General features: G+C 36.9%; 5 protein-coding genes across 13 annotated transcripts; all 5 read left to right on the top strand.

The window, feature by feature from the left end:
- The first annotated feature begins 2878 nt into the window (after positions 1-2878).
- On the top strand, positions 2879-9095 carry LOC120007685 (probable galacturonosyltransferase 6). 5 transcript variants are annotated; one of them, XM_038858077.1, is made up of 9 exons: positions 2879-3309; positions 3707-3741; positions 4040-4081; positions 4162-4312; positions 4409-4488; positions 5490-5728; positions 5945-6302; positions 7255-7776; positions 8628-9095. In XM_038858077.1, the coding sequence occupies exons 1-9, from the start codon at positions 3198-3200 to the stop codon at positions 8901-8903; spliced, it is 1815 nt and encodes a 604-aa protein (XP_038714005.1). In that variant the 5' UTR covers positions 2879-3197; the 3' UTR covers positions 8904-9095. The 5 variants fall into 5 exon arrangements, with proteins under 5 accessions (XP_038714005.1, XP_038714008.1, XP_038714006.1 ...); XM_038858080.1 differs by having other exon boundaries at positions 4037-4081; positions 4415-4488; positions 5496-5728; XM_038858078.1 differs by having other exon boundaries at positions 4037-4081; positions 4415-4488.
- Positions 9096-9747: 652 nt separating this feature from the next.
- Positions 9748-10411, top strand: LOC120007686 (photosystem II reaction center W protein, chloroplastic-like). Its single transcript, XM_038858081.1, has 2 exons — positions 9748-9914; positions 9992-10411. Exons 1-2 carry the CDS (start codon positions 9824-9826, stop codon positions 10288-10290), a joined length of 390 nt encoding a protein of 129 aa, XP_038714009.1. The 5' UTR covers positions 9748-9823; the 3' UTR covers positions 10291-10411.
- An 842-nt stretch (positions 10412-11253) lies between these two features.
- LOC120007673 (DNA-directed RNA polymerase III subunit RPC8-like) lies at positions 11254-14922 on the top strand. Of its 4 annotated transcripts, none has more exons than XM_038858061.1 (8): positions 11254-11383; positions 11532-11653; positions 11746-11841; positions 12017-12104; positions 12721-12805; positions 12939-13002; positions 13081-13170; positions 14235-14922. In XM_038858061.1, exons 2-8 carry the CDS (start codon positions 11543-11545, stop codon positions 14310-14312), a joined length of 612 nt encoding a protein of 203 aa, XP_038713989.1. In that variant the 5' UTR covers positions 11254-11383; positions 11532-11542; the 3' UTR covers positions 14313-14922. The 4 variants fall into 4 exon arrangements, with proteins under 4 accessions (XP_038713989.1, XP_038713987.1, XP_038713988.1 ...); XM_038858059.1 differs by having other exon boundaries at positions 11257-11383; positions 11517-11653; XM_038858060.1 differs by having other exon boundaries at positions 11257-11433.
- A 70-nt stretch (positions 14923-14992) lies between these two features.
- On the top strand, positions 14993-18883 carry LOC120007672 (glutathione reductase, chloroplastic-like). Of its 2 annotated transcripts, XR_005470218.1 has the most exons (11): positions 15114-15487; positions 15764-15989; positions 16123-16401; positions 16497-16673; positions 16890-16943; positions 17041-17189; positions 17339-17402; positions 17478-17648; positions 17727-17864; positions 18209-18309; positions 18686-18883. XR_005470218.1 is itself a non-coding variant. In XM_038858057.1 (10 exons), exons 1-10 carry the CDS (start codon positions 15114-15116, stop codon positions 18248-18250), a joined length of 1674 nt encoding a protein of 557 aa, XP_038713985.1. In that variant the 5' UTR covers positions 14993-15113; the 3' UTR covers positions 18251-18491. The 2 variants fall into 2 exon arrangements, 1 of the variants encoding a protein (XP_038713985.1); XM_038858057.1 differs by lacking the exon at positions 18686-18883 and having other exon boundaries at positions 14993-15487; positions 18209-18491.
- A 1563-nt stretch (positions 18884-20446) lies between these two features.
- Positions 20447-23571, top strand: LOC120007880 (phospholipase A1-Igamma2, chloroplastic-like). Its single transcript, XM_038858354.1, has 2 exons — positions 20447-21906; positions 23025-23571. The coding sequence occupies exons 1-2, from the start codon at positions 20486-20488 to the stop codon at positions 23260-23262; spliced, it is 1659 nt and encodes a 552-aa protein (XP_038714282.1). The 5' UTR covers positions 20447-20485; the 3' UTR covers positions 23263-23571.
- The last annotated feature ends 133 nt before the right edge of the window (positions 23572-23704 follow it).

The raw sequence follows: 23704 nt of genomic DNA, 5'->3' as shown, positions 1-23704 counted from the left end.
TGTATAAGTTTTTTTTGGGATAAATTACAATGTATAAGTTGATGTATAATTTAATTTTATACCTTGTTTCAAAAGAATCTGATATTAAACTTGTGTAATATATTTCAAGTTTCGTTTGTTTTTATACAAAATGATAGGTATAAGATTTATGATAATATATCTGAATTATTCTCAACTAAAGCAATAATTATTTTTTTATCATTTTATTCTCATCAATGTTTCTATTGTAATGATGAAAAAATCACCAGATATCGTACTTACATAATATAATTATAAATAATATATATATATATATATATATATATATTGCTCATCCTAAGCCAGGGTGAGGGTGGTTTTTTTTTTTTTTTAATTATCATTTCACATGTTACATATTATCTAAGTATTCTATGCAAAATAAAAATGAATTGGTGGTGTTTTCATATCATACGACATGCAGCGTATAAGAGCCTCATTTCACATAAAGTTATAATGTTCTGATTTTTTTTAAAATCATTTAATATCATTAAAAGATAATTTTATACTATACGAACTTTATTCTTTCCTCCAAACGGACCATCGACGTATACATTAAATGCAAACGATGCTTAATATGTTGACTTCCATAAAAAGGGAAACCGTAAGCCACTAAGCCATATTACCCTTATTATCAAGTCATTAATGTAAACAATTGTCTAATGCATAACTTTGATTAAAAAACCCCAAAATGTAAAAAAAAAATTCTAAAATTAGGGCGAGGTTGGTGTAGAAGATAATATCCTGTTTTTATTTATTATTTTTATTTATGAAAACGCATTTACTTTGTAAAGGTCGGAGATATTTTCCTTCAAATTTTAATTGTAGTCAAAATGAGATATATATATTATTTTTATTAAACTTAGCAATTAGCATAGAGAACATGTTTTTATATAATTTGCTAGGTGGAGTTGGGCCTAAATTGGAGGCCCGGCAAAGAATTAGCTCAAGTCCATTTGCTTTCGATAATAGACTTTAAAGGCTTTCCGGCCCACCTTCAAAGGCCCAAGCCTAAATCTGAGGCTTGGCAAAGAATAAGCTCAAGTCCATTTACTTTCGATGATAGACTTTGAACTTTGAAGGCTCTCCGGCCCTACTCAAAGGCCCAAACTCCAAAAATAATTTAAGAAATTTTATCTGCATATCACATAAACACTATCTTTACACTATTATTTAATTTTTTTAATTTACATAAATATCATTGAATAAAATAACATATTAACCCTTAATTTTTTGACTGAAATTCCTAGAATTTTTTTAATCTCTGCCATCAACAAAACTCAGCTTCTAGAGTAAGTGTTTCAAATTCATCTCTAACCATATTGGCAAAGAGTTCTTCAGCACCTGACCATGGTTTATCAGATTTTGGTTCCTTAACTTTTCGACCTAATTATACGCCTCCACGTATAGTATAGATATAGTTCTCTCTGACAAGGGAGACGTCAAATTGTACCTGCCGCGACTCTGATGGTGATACGAGTTTGATGGGGGTTGGTGTAGAGAGAAATCAAAAAAGTAGGAAAAGAAGAAGAGTTGCAGATGGTTTCTTTGATGGGATTGGTGTGGATAGAAATCGAAAAAGTTGGGGAAGGAGAAGAGTTGTAGATGGATTCTTTGAGGGGTTGGTGTGGAGAGAGAAAAAAAAAAGTGGGAAAGAAGAAGAGATGCAGATCGATTTTTTGATGGGGGTCGGAGTGGAAAGAGAAATCAAAAATTTTGGGAAGAAGAAGGGATTTAATCTCAACCATTGGATGGAATAAATGGTTGAGATTGAAAACATTTCATGGATGAATTTGGGGTTACAGAGGTGTAAATTTAACATATATTTTACATATTAAGGGTAAATTGATATTTTCATTATAATTTTATGTGTGTAGACTTATATTTTTTTTGGTGTAAATTTATCATGTTCAAAAAGTGATATAAAGATAGTGTTTTTGTGGTGTGTAGATAAAATTTCTCAAATGATTTTTTAAAAATAAATAAACCAAACCGATAGCATTTAAGACACTCATTTTTTTTTTGAAAAAAATCATATAGACCTGATAATATTAATTTACCTAAAATACTAAGTAATTTACTCATATTAGGATTTCAGCCAAAATCATATTCCTATTTATAAATGTTTAAACATAAATAAGAAAATAAAATATATTAAAAAATGAATTTAAGCATAATTCAAACATCTTGTCTGTTGTCAAGGGCCATGCGGCACTAAAAATAGTAAAGTGGACTATTTGACATGTGATTGGGTAGGGTAGTCGAGTTAGTTTGGGATGAACCTTTTAAATTAGGGATATGAAATTTAATTATCCATATCAACACCTTTTTAATTTATCAAATATTTGAAGAGTGATAACTCAATTGTAAATTTGTTTGGGACCAAATTATACGGACTCATAAGTTCTTATATTTAATCTTCATTAAAAATAATATCATTTTGGCCACATATTGAATTTTAATCATTTATTCTGTCATAATCAGGTAGGAAATTTTTTGGTAATTTTTTTTTTTGAAATAATATGTTTCTCGTTAGAGTTGAACATTAAACACACATATATTTAACTTAATTAGTTATCAATCGAACCACTTCTCATATTTTGGACCCAAATTTAAATGCATATGGAATGTATAAATAAAGTGTCATTGTCCAGACAAAAATAAATAAATAAATAAATTGTCATTGTCGATTATAAAAAAGTGGGGTAAAGACCGTGACTTCTCATCTTAAAAAAAAAAAGAAAGAAAAGGTCAGGCGATTGTCATTAAAATCAACGACCATTAGTGATTGGCCTCACATTCGTCTATATGTCCAAGAAAAAACATATAAGTACAGTTCGAAATCTGAAAAAAAAGAAGACAATAAATCACGCAAATAAAAAAAATTGAAAAAGAAAAGGAAAAGAAAGAGAGAAGAAATCCAGAACAGTTTCAGATGATGCTCTCTCAACCGTCTCTCTTTCGAACATCTCTCTCTATCTAGAAGAGCAGAGGAGGGCGGGAGGATAATACCTGAAACCCTAGCTTGTGATTGCTTGCGTTTTAAGTATTCGATCCATCCGCAATTTGATGCCCTGAAATGTGCTTTCTGGAAAACGATTGAGACGAGAGAGGGAGAGAGTGGAAGAACGCTAAGGAGTTAGGATTGATTGATTGATTGAGTTTTACTGTGTGTTTTATTGATGAAGCAACTTCTTCGGTGGCAGAGGACTCTGATCCTCTGTATGCTGTCTTTCACCGTGCTTGCTCCTCTCTTCTTCGTATCGAATAGGTTCAAAACCGTCAATTCTATAGGTATATATATATATTTTTTCCACATGCCTCGATGTGTATTCATGTATGGAGTATGCTTTCTTGTGTTTATCGATTGTTGTATCGTGACGAAGCCATTTTGTATGCATTAGAAAATTATTTGGATTTTTATGTACGAGAATGCTAAGTACAGAGATAGATTTTTTCCTGTGATCAATTATCTGAATATACATCTAAGGGAGGGATTTAGCTGTTAGTCACTGATTTTGCCATCTGCACCTCCCGTTTGTTTGTACTATAGTTTGTAACTTGTAAGTTTGTTTTTGTACTTCATTTTTGTGATAAATTTGTTTTATGCTTCATTGGACTTATGTTTTCTTCTTTTTATATTGATTGATCTCCATTTTCCCTTTTGGAATTTGTATATTTGTTGTTTCAGGTCGGAACAAGTTCGGTGACGATTTGTCAAGTATTGTATGTAATTTTTCTCTTCAATTTTAATCGTTTCTTTAATTATGTTATTCTGTTTTGGATGCTGGGAGAAAATTGGGAAAAATGGATTATGAAATGCTGGTTTTAATTAATTTTAGTTGTGTTTCTCTCTTTCATATAACTGGACTGCTTTCTTTAACTGAAAAGTAATTAAGGGTAGTGCTAGGTTATTTATGTCGTCTTGTTAAAGCAAAGGGTAGGTATCTAACAACTCATACCTTAGCAGATGTTTGGTTTCTTTTAGTGGTGATTTAAATTGAATTCTGGCTGTTTGCAGCAGAAATATAGGACCGATGCTATAACACTTAAAACGATTGAGCAGGTAGATACTACATTTCTACTTTATTTTGTTTCCCAAGCTTTCCATGCATTTATGTTGATGGGGTCTGACTTTTGGTACAGGAGTGGAGTGATGGCTTGAAAGAGCCAAAACTAGTTGTTTATGAAGATAAAGACTTAGGATCTTCTGTCAGTGACAATACTCTTGAGAGGAATAGCGATTTTACGAAATCTGTAAACGTCAGGGACACAGCCAACGTTTTGGATATGAATGGTATTTTTTTTAATGTTTATGCAATTTCGTGCCCGTCTCCAATGCTCTTTAATAGTTTGTTGAATTACGATTTTTTTTTTCGTGTTTTATTTCAAGTTTCAGGAACTAATCATGAGAGAGAACAAGATAATCAGAAAATTCAGACAATAACGGTGCCAACCAATCCTCGTGAAAAGGTACTTATTGCATGGATTATCTGTAGTCTTAATTTTTCTAATGTGGAAGATGGCAGCGATTGGTTCCAGATTGAGGGAGAAGCTATATGTCTTTGTTTCTGTCTCTCTATGAAATATTAGATAAACCAGTCGGAATTATGCACTCTAAGTTATAAGTTGTTTGCCTAAATATTGTCTTACTACCATGTGTGTCTAAATTATTCGTGCAACTGTTGGGGAACTGATGATTAGTTGTTCAAAGACAGTTTGGTTTTGCTCTTAACCATAACAGAATATCTGGTATTATTTATGATATGGGTAACATTTGCAGAAATGCCATCTTACAACTATTGCATGTAATTCTGAGATTAATCACGACTGGGTCATTATTCTAAATTACTTCATTCTTGGGGAGTAATCTTAGTATGGTAGTGACACGCATTAGTAAATATCTAATTAGCTGATTTAGATAAAATTGTTTTGACCTAGTACATAAAGGTTGTGGTGCATATTGATCATGAAAGAACAGGAAACCATGGAGTGGCATATTATGCGGAGAGGTGACTTGGTCTGGAGCAGTTGCATATGCCGGACCTTGATACTGATAGATGCGTTTTGAATTTCGGATTTTTTTGGAGATTGGGTGCAATTACTAATGTTCTTTTGCGCTCGAGCTTTGTAAAAAAGCTACCAAGTCAGCTCACTTTGGGTAACAAATAATACCTGTCGTCATAGTATTAGGAACCACTTACTATTTTAGATGGCGTAAGGTCCAATATACATTTTCAGTCTTGCTAGTGGTTGTTGTCTTGTGTGGTGTCTGAATCATGAATATATGTGCTAGTTAGTTACAAAGTACATTAACAGATGTAAAGGATCCGTCAGCTTCGTTTTGCCCAACTTTAAGCTTTTGTTTAAGATATCTGCACCTTCATTGAGTTCAAAAGGCATGTAGCTATCCATATCTTACATTTTCTGCCACTTCTGGTTCAAATTTGTATCGTTGCTAATATTGGTTTCAGTTGCAGGAGAAATCCAATCAAACAACAGTTCTCCAAAAACGTGATGCACAGTCTCAATCACGGAGAGTGACGGATTTGAAAGTAAAACAGATTAGGGATCAGCTTATTAGAGCCAAGGCTTACTTATATTTTGCACCACCTGGTAGTAATTCCAATTTGGTTAGGGAGTTAAGAGTGAGACTTAAAGAATTGGATCGAGCTGTTGGTGAAGCTACCAAAGATTCAGATTTGTCTAGAAGGTACCTGAATCACTCATGTTGTTTATAGTAACAGATATCTGCGAATTAAGAAAACGTTGAAAATCAAAAGCAAATACTGTTCAGTTAGTAAGAATCTAAGGATAGCTTGTGTATCAGTAAAATTTTTTGATGATTAAATATATAACAAGCTTTGATTTAGGGAAAAAAGAGAGAAAAAATACTTTTTATACATCTTAAGATCAATTGAATTTACAGTGCTCTGAAGAAAATGAGATCCATGGAGGTTTCCTTATCCAAAGGCAGTCGAGTATTCCCAGACTGTTCTGCCATGGCCACCAAGCTCCGTGCTATGGCTTACAGCGCTGAAGAACAGGTTCAGATCGAAAGGAATCAAGCTGCATATCACCTTCAGCTTGCAGCAAGGACTACTCCAAAAGGTCTTCATTGCCTTTCTATGCGGCTGACAGCTGAATACTTGGCCCTGCAGCCCGAAGAAAGGCAACTGTCTAACCAACAAAAATTCTATGACCCGAATTTTTATCACTATGCCGTCTTCTCTGATAATATTCTGGGTTGTGCAGTTGTCGTGACCTCCACCGTATCATCTGCTATGGTATGCTGCACGTATAATTGTTATTGTATTCAGCTATTGGCTTATTTTGAGGTCCTTATTACTTTCATTTCCTATGAGGAGAAGAAAAATAATAATTGGATATCGTAAGATGGTTATAAATTTTTTATTTTACACGAAAGGCACCTTTCTTTACCAGTTATATAGTATTGTACATTTGTTATAGACCTATGCAATTGTCCCGAACACAAATTTGCGTGTGTCATAGTTAATAGGCATTTTGTAGAGCACATGACTATCAAGAGCTGATGCTTATTGGCAACAATATGGGAATGAGAACTGCTATGTAAAAAAAATCATGTTTTTGTCAAGAGAGAGGATGGAACGTTCCTTATACCATGTTGGAACGTTCTTTACCAGGTTTCAAACCTTTTCCTTTTGCAAAACTGAAGAACCTGATTTGGGTTTTACTATTTTCCTCATATGATACTCCAACTGTGGACCTCCTCAAGCTCATTCCTCAAAGATTTGTTGTGGTCATGAGCTAGGATGACCAGTCAGTTTAGCCAATGGCCAATATGCCTCAAGAGTTATAGATGAAATCATAAGCTTCTTATTATTGTTTGGTGTTTGAAATATGACAAAGCGCATCATTACTGGTGGCATTTCTCTGATTTTGTAATGGAAGAAAACTTCTATAATTTTGTTTGATGACCACACATTTAAATGTACAAATTTTCTTTGTTAGCCTTTCTGTTTGGAAGTCTTGGGACAACTGCTTTACAATTTGGAATTTTGTATGCTTAGAATCTAGGCAGATGGAACATCTATAGTTATCTTATAATCTCGGTGTCCAAAGTTATCCTGTTGTTGACACATACTAGTCTTCTTCTTGATTGTACATGTTGTAAGTCATGCTTCACAATTGGTCTGTCATTCCATGCATCACTTTTTCAATAGTTGCATGAAAATCTAATATTCAATTGTCAAACAGGATCCAGAGAAAATTGTTTTCCATGTGGTGACTGATGCACTCAACTATCCGGCACTCTCAATGTGGTTTTTGTTGAATCCCCCTGGCAATGCTACGGTTCAGATTCAGAGCATAGAGAATTTTGAAGGGTTGTTGACCAAGCATGATTCCATGCTTAGTAGGCATAAATCCAAAGATCCAAGATATACTTCTGCTCTGAACCACCTGCGTTTCTATCTGCCAGATGTCTTCCCTCTACTGAATAAGATTGTGCTATTTGACCATGATGTGGTAGTGCAAAGGGATCTTTCTGAACTTTGGAGCATTAATATGAAGGGAAAAGTAAATGGAGCTGTTGAGACTTGCCGGGAAAGTGAACCTTCCTTTCGAAGGATGGATATGCTTGTTAATTTTTCAGATCCATTGGTGGCTAAGAGGTTTGACGTCAAGGCATGTACATGGGCATTTGGGATGAATATATTTGATCTGCTTGAATGGAGGAAGCACAATCTTACTGCAATCTTCCAAAGATATCTACAACTGGTAATGGAATTACTTTTCTTTTTTCTAGTGACTTTTACCGGTTAATTTTTAGTTATATGCATATGCATATTGGGTTATGTGCTCCCTTTTTCCTGACGTTACTCATTTTAATATAGCCTCTTTTCTTCCTAAAGATGATTATGTTCTGGTCAAAATCTGTGGTTGTATTGACCTAATAGTTGGGGAGATCGTGAATAGAAAAAAAATTAGAATTTGATCAAATATCTATAATAATTCCTTTGGATGCTGAATTTTGTGTTAAGGAGGCTGAAGATAGAAAAACACTTGGTTGAAAATTTGGAGCCACAAGACATTAACTACCTTTTGTTTTTCTTCTTTTCAATGGCAATATTATCCTGACATTTGAATGATTGAGTCATAGTCGAACATTTAGATAGAAAAAAAGTGTCTTCAGATGCTCGGAAACAATTCATTGAGAAGTGAGAACTGTTGTCAAGCCGAAGAGTAGGAAACTCGTTGTCTTGTCTCAGAAACAGTTTTTTGTTATGGAAAAAATATATATTATTTCATAAGATATTGACCAGAGAAGGCCATAATAACATGCAACTCTTGGTTCCACAACCAACTCAAGCTGGTTTTACTTTTCTTTACCTTTTTGGTCTGGTAGTGAAAACTCACCCGGTTTTATTCTCGATCATCTTAGCGAACACAATGTCCACTTAGCTGAATGTGTTTATTAGCCAATATGAGAGTTTACCAGCTGCAGAGTGTACCAGATTTGTCCTAGTTATATGCCAGTGGCTACTTAAACCTACAATCTTCAATGATGTTCATGTGTTTTATTTGGAATGAATTTTCTATTTTCTGATGCGTTTGTTGTTTGGCTTCAGGGATACAAGAGGCCATTGTGGAAAGCTGGGAGCTTGCCGTTAGGCTGGGTCACATTCTACAAGAAAACAATTGCTTTGGACAAGAGATGGCATGTTCTGGGCTTAGGTTATGAATCTGGCGTCGGACGGGGCGAAATCGAGCGGGCAGCAGTGATACATTACGATGGAGTCAGGAAACCGTGGCTGGATATTGGCATTAAAAAATACAAGAGTTATTGGAGCAAATATGTGAATTACCGTCACCCTTACTTACAGGAGTGCAATATCGATGACTAATCAAAAGAGATGGAGCAAAATCATCCATACATGTTAGCTGAAGTCAATGAAGAGTGCCATCTCACATGATTCTTTGGTAATTTGTCCTGTAAATTTCATTAATATTTTTTCCCGGCAATAATTTTGTAGTAGCTGAGTCGATTCGTATAAAAATTACTGAAATGAAATAAGTTTTTGATCGATATTGCAATACTCGCACTTTAAGTCGGTCTATACAGAACCGGTCTGGATTTAGAGCGATATTTGGTTAGTATTTAGAAGTTGAGAATTACACATTCTTTGTTTTATTGGATTTTCGGAGGATGGAATCTTAAACCTATTCCACCTTTCAAACTCATTCAACTCTCTAGGTTATTATACTTTTATTACAGTTAAAATTCTCACAATTGTTCGTTTTCTGTCAAACATAGTTGTGATTACCTCATATTCATTATCACACTCCAGGCATTATTCATAGATAAGTAGTCACAAAATATCCTTGGTTCGGTTGTTTGAACCTCTTAGCGCATGTGAGTTGGGAGATCGTAGGTTCTAACACCTACTTACCTACTTTGGTGTGATTTGACGTATTGGATTTCGACTCATGTAATTTACGGGTATTATATGTGATCTATGAGTTTACCATTGGGGTGGAGTTCTCTTGTCATTAAAAAAAAAAACATATAGGTGATACTTGTCGATGGTGTTTGTTCTGTGAACAAGCTTCATTTAACATCAGAATGGATGATGTGCCACGTGGGAAAAATTGGTTGGGCTGGTGTGGATAGAGGATCTGAAATGGGAAGCTACCCACCTATCCTCGTGGTGGCAGTGTATTAGCCAATACTAAAACATTAATCTCCAAGACATACCTGGTTAACATATCAGGATCATATAGTTGCCATTCCCTAGTAACCCATCTGCCTAATTGAAGCCAAAAGATGGCCTCCATCACTGCCACCACTGCATCAATAGCTCATTCGCTTCTTCCACTCAAGAGAACCACAGCCACATCATCCTCACCTGTTCTTGGTAAGATTTTTTTTTCTTACTTTAATTGCTTGTGAAATTCTCTAATTCCCTTAACTTATGGGAATCTATGGTCACAGGGTTGCCATCAATTGGAAGAAGCAATGGAAGAGTGAGATGTTCAATGGAAGAGAAAAAGCCTTGTGTGGTTGGGATGAGTGCATCTTTGCTTTCTGCAGCCTATGCTGCAACCATGTCCAGCCCAGCCATGGCTCTGGTTGATGAGAGGTTAAGCACTGAAGGAACAGGACTTCCTTTTGGTTTGAGCAATAATCTTCTTGGGTGGATCCTTTTTGGGGTGTTTGGACTCATCTGGAGTTTGTACACTATTTACACTTCCTCTCTTGAAGAGGATGAGGAATCTGGACTGTCTCTTTAATTATGGAGCAAAATCTGCCTTCTTCTTGTTGTTAAATCTTTATCTTTTTGAAAGGAATGTAGAAAATATGCTGTGGACTCTTCTTTGTTGTAGTAAAAATAACTACATCTCCTTTTCTCCAGTTTGTGTACCAGTATTACTTAATTGCTCCTTTTCCCTGCTAGATCTTCTTGATATTCATTGTGTCCATGGCACTCATGAGTTATGCCCCACTTTTGGCCTATTTTTCACTCCTCTGCATTTTCTGGGGATAAGAAAACTACAATATTGCTTCAGAGTCAAATGCATGCTAGACAATATTTCAGTTTAGAAAACTACCATGCCCACTTTTAGGGTACTTTGCGCCACATATTCCACATGATGCATATGAAATTCTGAGCATACAACTCAATAGTTGGAATAAATGAGATATCAGTTATCGGGATCATTTTCATAATTACTTATCATAATATAATCGTTTAAATATCTAATATTTGAGTAAATCTGATTTAAGTTGATCAAATTCTGATATTTTAACGATTATATTATAATAAGTAGTTATGATAAGGATCTCAACAATTGATATTTCACTTATCTCCGCTATTGAGTTGTACGGACATGATGTGCATCATGTGGAATATGTAGAGTTCACGAATTCATTTTAATCATGTGTTTCCAACTCAACAATTGGGATAACTAACTGGGATACTAATTGCTCAGATCTTTTATCATTTTCTTATAATAAGTGGAATGGCACAAATTTTATTTTCTTGAAATACTGTCATTCAAGTTTCAACTTCCTTCAAGTAGCTGTTATTGGGCTTGACCAGTTTCAATACTTGGGCTGCACAAAAGGTCTATCTATTGCTATTGCCAAACATGTTGAGCCTTCGATACGGAACATCTCAATGGGCCGATGAGGCCCAATTTACCGGCTCTGTGAGCCCGCTTGATTTTCTGCCTTCGGAAAACACGAGAAAAGAAACGGTAAAAATCGTTCAAATACAGAAACGGAGGAAGCCGAAGGCGACGGAGCTTCGCTTTTACCGTGCTAGCGACGGTGACCGTCTGTGGAACGTAAAGCATACAAACTGTTCAACAAAATTCCTCAGCGGTGAGTGTCTGGGGTTTCATGTGATTGCTCATTCATAGTTTCCACCGCCGGTAGCTCTCTAATTCTCTATCTCTTATTTCCTTCCTCATTCTCGTATATTCCTTAAAATAACTTCGATTGAGCGTTTTTTAAGGGTTCTGAATCTTAGGGAAGGTACCGATGTTCTATCTTAGCCTTATTAAGCACAAGCTACGGTTGCCTCCTCATCTTCTTAGCCTTCCACTCGAAGATGCCATCAAGTCGGTGCTTCAAGATATGTTCTTAGATAAGGTTTGCATTGGTGTGGTGTTTATGTGAATTATAATAATTTTGTGACTTGATGAAGTATATCTGAGAACTGTAGATGATGTGTTGTGATGAAGGTTATTGCAAATTTGGGGCTTTGTATTTCTGTTTATGACATCAGAGGCATTAAAGGTGGCATTATCTTTCCTGGAGATGGTGCTTCCACATATACGGTAAATTGGAATCATGAATATTTTTTGTGTGGTTCTTCAGTTTTTCCTATGCATACTGCTGATATTCAGTGATATGCATGCTTGTATAGTTGCCTTATCAAAGCTCCAGAACAATTACTATCATCCCTTTTTAATCTTAACATGAGTAAGCTATCTTATTCTGCTGTTCATGTAGGTGAAGTTCAGGTTGCTTGTGTTTCGTCCATTTGTGGGAGAGATCATTTCTGCTAAACTAAAAGAAGCGGATGCTAATGGTTTACGCTGTATGTATCAGAAAAGCGTCTCAGTTTGTTTTGTCATCTTTTGGTCATTATCATCATCAAAGCCTTTATCCAAACAATAATCTAGTCACACTGTCATAATATACAAAATTTTACTTTCTTCTCTTATACAAGTTTTGTTATTCTGAAAACATTACGGTCCTTATGCATTCATTTATGGTTTCATTTAATCCTATCGTTTGGTGAGTATTTCTCCTGGTCTCTTGCATTTTGACTGTGGATGGTTTGTGATGCTGATGTCGTGAGCCCTGGTTTGCTGTTAGCCTTTGGAACTATTCCATCTTCAAGCTCTCAAAGAGCTAGTCTCATGTGACATCAACTCAGTAACTTCAATCTGAAACAGGTTCAAGGCCTTAATTCATTGCTCAAAGAAAGAATCTAATTTTCCCTGTCAAAATGACTTGAGAATAAACATTATGAGTAGAGGTATTGACTTTCAAATTTTTTGGGGAGAGCATTGTGCTTGCAGTTGTTGTTGTTGTCCTAAGGCAATCTGGAGGTGTTTCTTGATTGATTAGGTGGTTTAAAGCATTCTTTTTGGGTTGGTTAGTTATATCAACAGTGTATGTAAAACTAGTGCTGAATATGTCATTGCCAGTGTCCGTTGGATTTTTTGATGACATTTATGTACCTGTTCATCTTTTGCCAAACCCATCTCGCTTTGAGCCTGACCCACATAATGGGTAAGTTTCAGCTTCTAGTTTAGTTTACTCCAATTAAAATTTTACGCCAAATCACTTGACCTAATACTTTTCTACGTTTCATTATTTATTTAACTTTATTCTTAATTTCTTATATTATTTTACTACAAGACAGGTACCAACCGATGTGGACGTGGGAATTTGATGGTGAAAAGTTACCTATTGATGAGACAGATGAGGTTTATGTTATGCTGTTCTTTGATTGTGCGAACATCTAAACTCTAAACATATCCTAACTTTAGGTTTTGAAATGCCAGATTAGGTTCAGAGTTCACGGGGTGAACTATCCTTCAATTCCACTTGAGCAACCTGAATCTTCAAAGCAATTTGCACCTATGGTCATTACTGTAAGTCCATCATATGAATTTCGTTTTTTGGACTAGTGAGCCAATTTATTAGAAAAGAGATTTAGCCAAAGGCTCTGGTACACAAGAGTTAAAGAGAGACAAATATGAACTTTACATGACTTATTGTGACCACTGCCCACTGGCTAACTATATCACCTTGTTGCTCGTTATCTCTGATGACCATACTTTTATATTGAGTTCAATACCAAGGGCCAAGGAGATATCAGTTCCTAAATGTGTTGTTTTACCGAGATGTGACCTGATGCACACTTGCGAATGCACCACTTCTGTAAATCTTTGCATAATTTCTGCAAATGAAACAGTAAAAGTCCATATGAAGGCGCTGTTATAGCAGGGCTGTTTCCCTTTGGTAGAAAATTCTAAATATCTGGTTTTTCAGAGTATGGTATAAGATATTTGCATCCATCATAGTCAAACTATTATTTTTTATTTTTGTTTGCCATTAGGATTTTTCTCCTGCCGCAAAAACCACTGTTATAGATTTTTTACTGCACTTTCATCTTATCATAATGCTCCTCACTGAAACGTGGACCTCAATTCCCAAGGCTGCTTTCACATTTTCAGTTTAAAGGTCATTGTAACCTGTTTAAAGGATTGTTTGGCATTCTATTTTGGTAGTCGTAAATCTAATCTGAATGTTCTATTTATCAATGGAGTTTTGTAGAGTAATATAATATCTCATATAGTCATATTTGATAAGTTCAAAGTTTGGATTGTTTTGTTTTGCTCTCATGATCAAGGTTTTAAGCTGCATAGCTGTGTTACAGGGGATATAAAAAAAAACTATATTTTGAATGCATTTGATTTTGATTGTTAAATGATTTGTTGGAGTTGCTCTATATGCAAAACAAAACAATAATAATATTGACATGGGAAGCAATCCTTGCATTTCTATGACATGTTCTGCTTTTGTCTGCTCTGTAATGGTGATTATTGTTACTTTACTTTTAAATCTCTGCATTGCATCATATTCATCAATTGATTTACTGTGTTGAGAAGGTAATTGCTTACTAGTTAACAAATGTCTGATTCTTTTACTTCAGGGATCTCTTGATTATGATGGTCTTGGCCCCATCTCATGGTGGCAACAAGCAGAGGAGGTTAATGAAGAAGCTTCATGATCTTCAGCTTTCAAATAGGGATTGTCTCTGTAGAATGTTTTCACTTTTCAGTCCATATATTGGAAAGTGCGGTTAATTTCTCTCCTCTTATATACTCAATAGAAACCACCAATTTTTGGTGGGATAAGGTTAACTTGGAAATTGCATTGCCAAGTTTGAAAATGTCTTGAAAATTAATTATTTATTTGTTCTTTCCTGTCAATTTCTCTTCTCCGTACTTACCTTATCCCACCAAAAAACGACCGAGAACTGTTGAATGGTGGGGTGAGGCCGTTTTAGTTTTGGTAGGAGTAGAGTTTTGTTGTGTTTCTAGGATGAGTGAAAAAAGTTTTAGTTTTGATATGAGTAGATTTCTTTCCATGATCTAAGGAAGATTTAGAGAAAGAGGAATCTTATCGATTCCTTTCCTAAGTGGAGTTGGTCTTCCTTTTCCGAGCAGTTATGCTCGTTGTTACATCGAGGGGGCCTCTCGACCTCTCCTCAGATGTAGCACCTTATGTCGGCTTTTCGGATACGTGGACCTCATCGGTTCTATCTTGGTTGGTAGCCGAAGAGGCTTTCTGGCTTTCTTAATTTGGTGGGAATTTGGTTTTGTATTCATAATTTTTTAGGAAGGAAACCGAAAGGAATACAGTGTAATTTGCTGTAGTAAAAGCTAAAAACTTCGTCGGATCCCGAGCATCCGGAACCGTCCTATACCCCGTAGCAAAAGCTATATATAAAAAATTCTGTACCAACCAAACAGAGCACAAAAAGGTACGACGCCAGAAAGGCCAGAGCCCTCACCACCAAGGAAAAGATATGGTCACTCCTTTTACGACTCCGAAGCTCACCTCCCCATGCTTTCACTCTCTCTTCTGCAGAAAAATCCCGCTGCCCATCTACTCTCCTCTCTCTTCATCGTTTCTCTCTCTGAGTAAAACCCTAAACCCTAACCGTCGCCTTCCTCTATCTCACTCCAGACATCAGCGCCGCCACTTCGCCGCGGTTCGTGCGGAGTCCGATAATGGCGCCGAGTCTGCCCGAAGATACGATTTTGATCTGTTCACTATTGGCGCTGGCAGCGGTGGCGTCCGTGCGTCCCGATTTGCCGCCAATATGGGGGCTTCCGTGGCTGTCTGCGAGCTACCCTTCTCCACAATCTCCTCCGAGACAGCTGGCGGCGTGGGGGGAACGTAAGTCGATTCGGTCTTACATGCTCCTATATTTCTGCCATATGCTCTGTTCCTTGTTGTTGATGATGTCGGGTATTACTATTGTTTATTATTGAATTTGAGAATTATGGCATCTTGAATGTTTATATGCTCCTGATTAGCTTATCAAATTCTTTACCTTCATAAATCCGAGACAGGCCCTTTTTCTTTTCTGTTAATTGTATATGCTTGGTCACTTGATTTCTGCTTCTCTGTGACTGTGAGCCTGTGAATAATTTCTCTAAGAATTTAATATAGGTGTGTGCTTCGTGGATGTGTGCCAAAAAAACTGCTTGTGTACGCATCGAAGTATTCTCATGAATTTGATGAGAGCCATGGTTTCGGGTGGACATATGATACTGAACCAAAACATGATTGGAGCACCTTGATGGCTAATAAAAATGCTGAGTTACAGCGCCTTACAGGTATCTACAAGAACATTCTAAACAATGCTGGAGTGACACTCATTGAAGGCCGGGGAAAGGTGGGGTGATGGTGCAAATTCTTATTTGGTTTTGATTATTTTATCTTCTTGAACTATGTATACAATGCTTTAGTTGGGTTGGGTTGGGTTGGGTTGAGTTAAATTGACTGAGTTGATGGAAAAACTTCTGCAGATTGTGGACCCACACACTGTTGATGTTGACGGAAAACTATATACGGCAAGACACATACTAATTTCAGTTGGGGGACGACCCTTCATGCCTAATATTCCAGGAATTGAATATGCTATAGATTCAGATGTTGCTCTTGACTTGCCATCAAGGCCCGGAAAAATTGCAATAGTTGGTGGTGGTTACATTGCTTTAGAGTTTGCTGGCATCTTCAATGGTTTGAAAAGTGAGGTCCATGTGTTTATTCGACAGAAAAAAGTTTTAAGGGGCTTTGATGAAGAGGTGAAGAAACGTTAAAGATGCTGGTCACTTGTTTGATATATCATGTAACTAACATTTAAATTCATATACATCCTTGTGCCTCTTTTTTCCTGTAGATCAGAGATTTTGTCGCAGAGCAGATGTCTTTAAGAGGAATAGAGTTCCACACAGAGGAATCGCCTCAAGCCATTGTTAAATCATCAGAAGGTTCTCTTTCATTGAAGACCAACAAGGGAACAGTTGAAGGCTTCTCACATGTCATGTTTGCAACTGGACGCAGGCCTAATACTAAGGTTCACATTCATTCCTTTTTTATTTGGCTCTGTTCGATATGAGCTGGCAGCTCAGATACATTTCTTTGGTTCATGTGGATTCTCCATTTCTGCAAACTCTGGATACCTGATCATTCCAATTCTTCTAATTTAAAAACACCTATAGTTTCTGTGCCTGAAATAAAAAGGATAAATCAATTGAGAAGTGCATTTAATGAGAACTTTACTGCAATGCAGAATTTAGGGTTGGAGACGGTTGGAGTAAAAATGACCGAGAATGGAGCAATTGAGGTTGTCTTTTCATGTTCCCCTTTTCTTTTTGTTTCATTTGCTATATTTTTGTCTTTAATATTTTTTACAAACTCTTTTTTCGTTGCTATCTCCTCAGGTTGATGAATACTCATGCACATCAGTTCCTTCCATTTGGGCAGTTGGAGATGTTACAGATAGAGTGAATTTGACCCCAGTTGCTTTGATGGAGGGAATGGCATTGGCGGACACACTCTTTAAGAATGAGCCAAGAAAACCTGATTATAGGTATGTCACAAATCTTCTGATGATCATGTATTGTTGGTCAGTTTAGGGAGTTTTGGTACATTAAATATGTGTAGCTATCAACTCTATGAAATTGTGAATGGATATAGACTAATACTTTACCCTTATATTCTTTTCCCCCCTCTAAACAGAGCTATTCCGTCTGCCGTGTTTTCCCAGCCTCCAATTGGACAAGTTGGTCTTACAGAGGAACAGGTGACAATTCAGTTGGCATGATTGCAATTTGATGAGGGGTGTTTTTCATTCGTAATTTTTAAAGGTTATGTGCAGGCTATACAACAATATGGTGACATTGATGTCTACACAGCAAACTTCAGGCCCTTAAAGGCCACTCTCTCGGGCCTTCCTGATCGTGTCTTCATGAAACTTATAGTTTGTGCAACAACAGACAGAGTTTTGGGATTGCACATGTGTGGAGATGATTCAGCAGAAATTGTGCAGGTTTCGGTCTTTGTTTCTAAGCTCTTTCATTGAAATTTCTTCGTAAGTCTTTCTTATTGTTTATTGTCAATTACATAGGGATTTGCAGTCGCAGTGAAAGCTGGCTTGACCAAGGCAGACTTTGATACCACAATTGGGATTCACCCCACTTCAGCTGAAGAGTTTGTCACAATGAGGACTCCCACTCGGAAGATTCGCAAGGGCCCTACATCTGAGGTTTGTCAGGAACTTGGAGACCTTCTGCTGATTCTAATATTATTATAAATTGGCTTTTCCCTCCTGTGAGCAAAATGCTGCCACTTCAGCTTGTTCTCTGTTTTTTGTTTTGGCCCCCCACTGAAGTTCAATGACTTTTATGTAACGCTTATAATTTTTGTTCGCTCATGGCTGCTGCTGGTGTTCCTGTTGACATGGAGCCTGATGGTTTGAATAATTTTCTCTATCTTGGTTTATTCTAAGACAGCTTATAAGTATTAAATTGGTCACAGTATAAACTAGTTAGTTAATGCTTTGGCAGGGTTTACCAAGTATCTAATTGTTAATTGTATTTCCTGTTCCAGGGAACACCAGATCATGAGGCTAAAGCTCCCGCGGGAGTATAACTTGGGGATTACTGGATTTAATCTGTCAACCTGATGTGCTGCCTTGCTGGTCCTTTAAGGTGCAGACAGCTGCATTATATATCTTTCAAGTTTAAGTCATGCCTGCAATTTGCAAATACTGGTAGTCATTATTTTTTATTCTTTCGACGAGAGATCAGAAATAATCATCACTGTTTAACGTTAGCTGTGGTAATTTTTTGGTGCCAATTAACTTGCAATATGCATCAATAGCAAGTTCATAAATTTGCGCTTTCGGTTAGCTATCAGAAAAAACTTACCACCCCTAGACCACTTTGGCCGAGGGTCATTATTAGTACATTGTTTGTTGTTGTATGTCTGGAGCATTTTTTTTTTCTCCCTGCCATTCTTCTTGGTAGTGCAAGTAAGTGTGAGATGACTTCTTCTCTATACTTACCATCTCAACCCATTGGGCAGGTTGTCAGTTCTGTGGAATTTCTGGTAAAACTGACTCTTGGAATGGATGTTGAAATACATTGACTCAGGACATTGGCTGAGCTTCTTGGGGCCATCTTTAGTCATAAGCCAGGGGTGTTGTCAAAACTCTGGTCCTTTTATTGGTCCTGTTGTAAATAAGTGATGTAGTTTTTCATAATTTTGCATTTCTGGTATGAAGATGAGCGGCCGGTACAATAATTTGCACTTATTTTCAATGTTGAGATGAATGCGCATGATTCATGTGAAATCGTAAGTTCCACATGCCTTATATGAAATCGTGTGTATTCGTTTCAGCATGAAATGAGATATAGCATGAACCAAAAAAATACTCTGAATTACTTCAGCCAGTGGGGCCGAAGTAAAAAATACTCTTTCTTTGAATTAGGATCTTATGTATTATGTTTTCCTTCAGTATTTCTCTCTCAGTACCATACCATACATGATTATTAAATATAGAAGTGGCAAAAGAAAAATGGATTCCGGATCGGACAACAGTATAAGTTTAGGAAAATGAATCGAATAAAACACAAATAGGGAATACCAAACTTATTCTCCTCTTCTTAAAATAAAACACAAATAGGGAATACCAAACTCTATTCACCAAATTCGCACGACCCAGAGTAGACCAAGTTTAGACATTAATCATATACACTTAATCACAATATGTGATATGGAAAATGAATCGAATAAAACACAAGTAGGGAATACCAAACTTATTCTCCTCTTTTTAAAATAAAGGTGGGAAAGTCCATCCAATTACAATCGTTTTCATATGGCAGTTCTGACAACTAGATCAATTGTAGTTACATGCCATATCTTTGATACGATCCATGCTTACTCCATTGTTTACTTTGGGGCATCAATCTATAGGAGTATAGGGGTTTAATTGAATTATTCAAATAACAATATCTAATAAAATAATATCTACAGTCTGGATCAAATCAAACAGCAGATACACAAAGATGCATGAGGATCAGTCTAACCTTTCAAATCATGGTTCCATATAAGAAACGGAAGTGCAAACATTGGTTTATCTCTAAAGTTTGGGGTTGGTGATTATTACCTATATTCATTTTCGTCATTTATTTTTATTTAAAATCATACTTTCATCGATTACTATTGAATCCATATTCTTTCTTTTTTCGTGGGAAAATTGAAACCAAAAACTCTTGATCTGCTGACTCTACAATAACCGAATTTACATGAGCTTTTGGCCTTGGTTCCTCCCCATAAAAGGGGTTTATTTATGTTTAAGTATCCAACAATAAGTTCATGTCCTAAAGGCCTTTCCTGGGTTGGAATAGAAGCCCAACTAGACTCAAAGAACCCACCAAAGCTGCGTATATATTGACATCATTTTATTTAACCCCTAACTATAGAGTGGTCGAGATCTGCTGTAATTTGTTGTAGTAGGATTTTTGAAAAAAGTTATAAATGTGTAGTATTTGGTTTAACAAATCCAACAACATAAAATTCAAATTCAACTTAAGAAAATATATAACAATTCTGAATATAAAGTCAAAATATTTGATACTTGGATCACAATAAATTTGATTTTTGTTCGGGAAAAAAAATATTTGATGTAATAAATTTGATTTTTATATTTAAAAAAATGAATATTTTATGTTATGTTACAGCGGGAACTCCAAACTACTACTGTACTACACAACCAACTTCACATCCACCTCCAACTTCTTGGAAGCAGCAAAATATGAAAAGTCGCCATTGATCCAAGCCACCGCCATCACAACCACCCTCAGAGAGTCAGAGTAGGACCTCATGAATCACATGCGCACTAATATAGTATCGTTTCTATATATACCAATTACCACGCACGTAAGCTTATATCAGCGACCCAGCAGCTCATACCACTCTCTCTATATCGTCATCTTCACACGCAAGCCACGCCCCAATTGCTTATCCATGGCGATTTCTCTACCCAACGCTCTCCTTCCTCTTAAAACTGAAATTTTCCCGTCAAATACACGTTTAGCAGTGACGCCGGTCGGACGATCAGATTCTCTCAACATCTTATCGACGACGAGGAATTTTACAGCTCCTCGAGTCTTATCCAAGACTAGCGAACCTTTGTCTTCTATGATTATTGAACTTGCAAAGGACCAAAAGAATGAAAACCTAGAACAGGATGATGATCAAACAGAGAGACAAATTGCCGATGTTTGGAGAGAAATCCATGGAGAGGATGATTGGGTCGGATTGCTTGACCCGATGGACCCGATTTTGAGATCCGAATTGATTCGGTATGGCGAGATGGCTCAAGCCTGCTACGATGCTTTCGACTTCGATCCGTATTCGAAGTACTGTGGGAGTTGCAGATTCTCTCGTCGGAAGTTCTTGGACTCGCTTGGGATGTCAAATCTTGGATACGACGTCACCAGGTACCTTTACGCCACCTCGAACATTAACCTCCCTAACTTCTTCAAGAAGTCACGGTGGCCGAAGGTCTGGAGCAGGAACGCCAACTGGATCGGGTACGTCGCGGTCTCAAACGACGAGACCTCGAAGCGGTTAGGCCGTCGCGATATCACCATTGCATGGCGGGGCACCGTGACGCGGCTTGAGTGGATTACCGATTTAATGGACTTTCTGAAGCCAGTTTCGTCTCTTAAAATCCCCTGTCCGGATCGGACCGTGAAAGTCGAATACGGGTTCCTGGATCTTTATACTGACAAGGACGATTCGTGCCGGTTCTGCAAGTTCTCGGCCAGAGAACAGATCTTGTCGGAGGTCAAGAGACTTCTCGACTTGTATCAAAATGAAGAAATCAGCATCACCATTACCGGTCACAGTCTGGGCGCGGCGTTGGCGATTTTGAGTGCATTCGACATCGCCGAAACGGGTCTTCACGTGTTGAGAGACAGTCGGGCGGTGCCGGTATCCGTGCTCTCGTTTGCGGGTCCTCGGGTCGGGAACGTTAGGTTCAAGGAACGGATTGAATCGCTGGGTGTCAAAGTGCTGAGAGTGGTGAACGTGCACGATATGGTGCCAAAGTCGCCGGGATTACTGTTCAACGAGCATGTGCCGGTGAAGGTGATGAAGCTCGCGGAGGGCTTGCCGTGGAGTTACTCGCACGTCGGAGTGGAACTGGCGTTGGATCACAATAACTCCCCGTTTTTGAAAGAAACGGGTGACCCGGTTGGTGCACATAATTTGGAGGCTCACTTGCATTTGCTTGATGGGTTAGTATTTACTCAAAACTCTCTTCTTTTTTTCTTTCTTAAATCTTATTCTTGTTAATTTTGGTGCAACATATTATTGATTTAATATGAATTGGGAAAACATTAGGGGTATGAAGTAAATCAAATGGCATAATAAATGAAAAGATTTTTTTAAACCTTAGTAGTTATATAACATTGTAGCAGTTTGTATAGGCAAGCCCCGTGGATGATTTTTTGGATTTCAACCTGTATAACCTCAAAAAGTCTTAAATTTATAATTAGATTCTTATTAAAAACAATATTATTGTGTTCATGCACTGAGTTTTGATTAAACTTACAAGAAATGTCTCACCCCTAGTCGCAATTTTTTTCATTTGAGATTAAAATTTGCCAAGAGGTGTGTATCCAATCCTCTTGCCTCACCAAAAACTTGGTTGAAATGGAAAATTAGGTGTGAATATAATTTTTGTTAATTAAAACTGGTTTTGGTAGCAAACTAAAATTGGTACTAAAGATTGCAAGTAGTCACTATTAAAGTGGAAGCATTGAAAATAGCAATAAAAAATATTAAGGATCCCAATAAAAAATACTCGGTTATCCTAGTTGTGAATATTGTCCTTTGATGATGTAATTATAGGTGCCCACAAAACCTTATGATTGAGTCAGAGATTGACACATCCACTGTTGGGATGATTGAGATGTTTTTTACTGAAATCTTTGTCACTTCTGAATAGCAAGAAGTAGGTATAAATCACTTCCCTACAACTTCCCTACATTAATGTTGGGAAGTACTATGATGAAGTGTCATTGATAAATTATTTGGGTGAAGGTTTTTAGTCATACAATAATGCACAATATTGCTTCCTAGTTATGTTGATAAATGGGTCAAATTTATTCTTAAAGAGATAAGCTTTCAAAGCAACATGAACACGTTGGTTTTAGTCCAATTTATTTTGTTATGAGGTGAAAAATTTATGTGCATACGGGATTGACAGTTCCAATTTAAGCACGCATCGAATATCTAATGACAAATTTTTATGTCCTCGTTTAAAATAACGAGATGTTATTTAAAATGTAGAATTGGGCATTCATATGTTGTGTTTCATTACGGTTATGAAGGGGTGTTTTGAGATGTGCAGATACCATGGAAAAGGCCATAGATTTGTGCTGTCCAGTGGAAGGGACCCAGCGTTGGTAAACAAGGGCTCTGATTTCTTGAAAGATCATTACTTGGTCCCACCATACTGGAGGCAAGACGAGAACAAGGGCCTCGTGAGGGGCCATGATGGCCGTTGGATGCAGGCAGAGAGATCTAAACTTGATGATCATCCATCTGACATGCACCACCACCTCAGACAATTAGGCCTAGCCGCCTAGCTTCGCACCATATGGATCTTGCCAGTACCTGCCCTGCCCCATGAAGGACTGAACTCTACTGGCCCATCTTACTTCACTCATGGGCTTGTCAGCCCACGAGCTTATCTCGATTTTCAATCGATTTTACTAAAGAAATATGTAAATTTGCGTAACGGCCCTAAAACTCATGGTCGTCCTTAATTAATATTTAATTCTTTTATTTTATTAATTAATAATTAAGAAAATATTCATCAATATCAATTAGAGTATGCTTACCATATATATAAGAAAAATATACAATGAATATGAAATGTATATTTATTCAATTAATTCTCTCTCTCCACATCTTTTGGTTGTTGAGCAGCAACATTTGCGCTTGGCTGTCTTTGACTGGTCATATAGAAAATGTTAAATATACATGAATTTATAAATTCAACCAAAACTTTTTTTGTAATTAAACGAC

Source organism: Tripterygium wilfordii, chromosome 10 (genome assembly GCF_013401445.1).
Source record: "Tripterygium wilfordii isolate XIE 37 chromosome 10, ASM1340144v1, whole genome shotgun sequence".
In the NCBI taxonomy this organism is placed as follows: Eukaryota; Viridiplantae; Streptophyta; class Magnoliopsida; order Celastrales; family Celastraceae; genus Tripterygium; species Tripterygium wilfordii.
The sequence above is the reverse complement of the archived record's forward strand: the minus strand, read 5'-3'. Positions and strand labels throughout refer to the sequence as shown.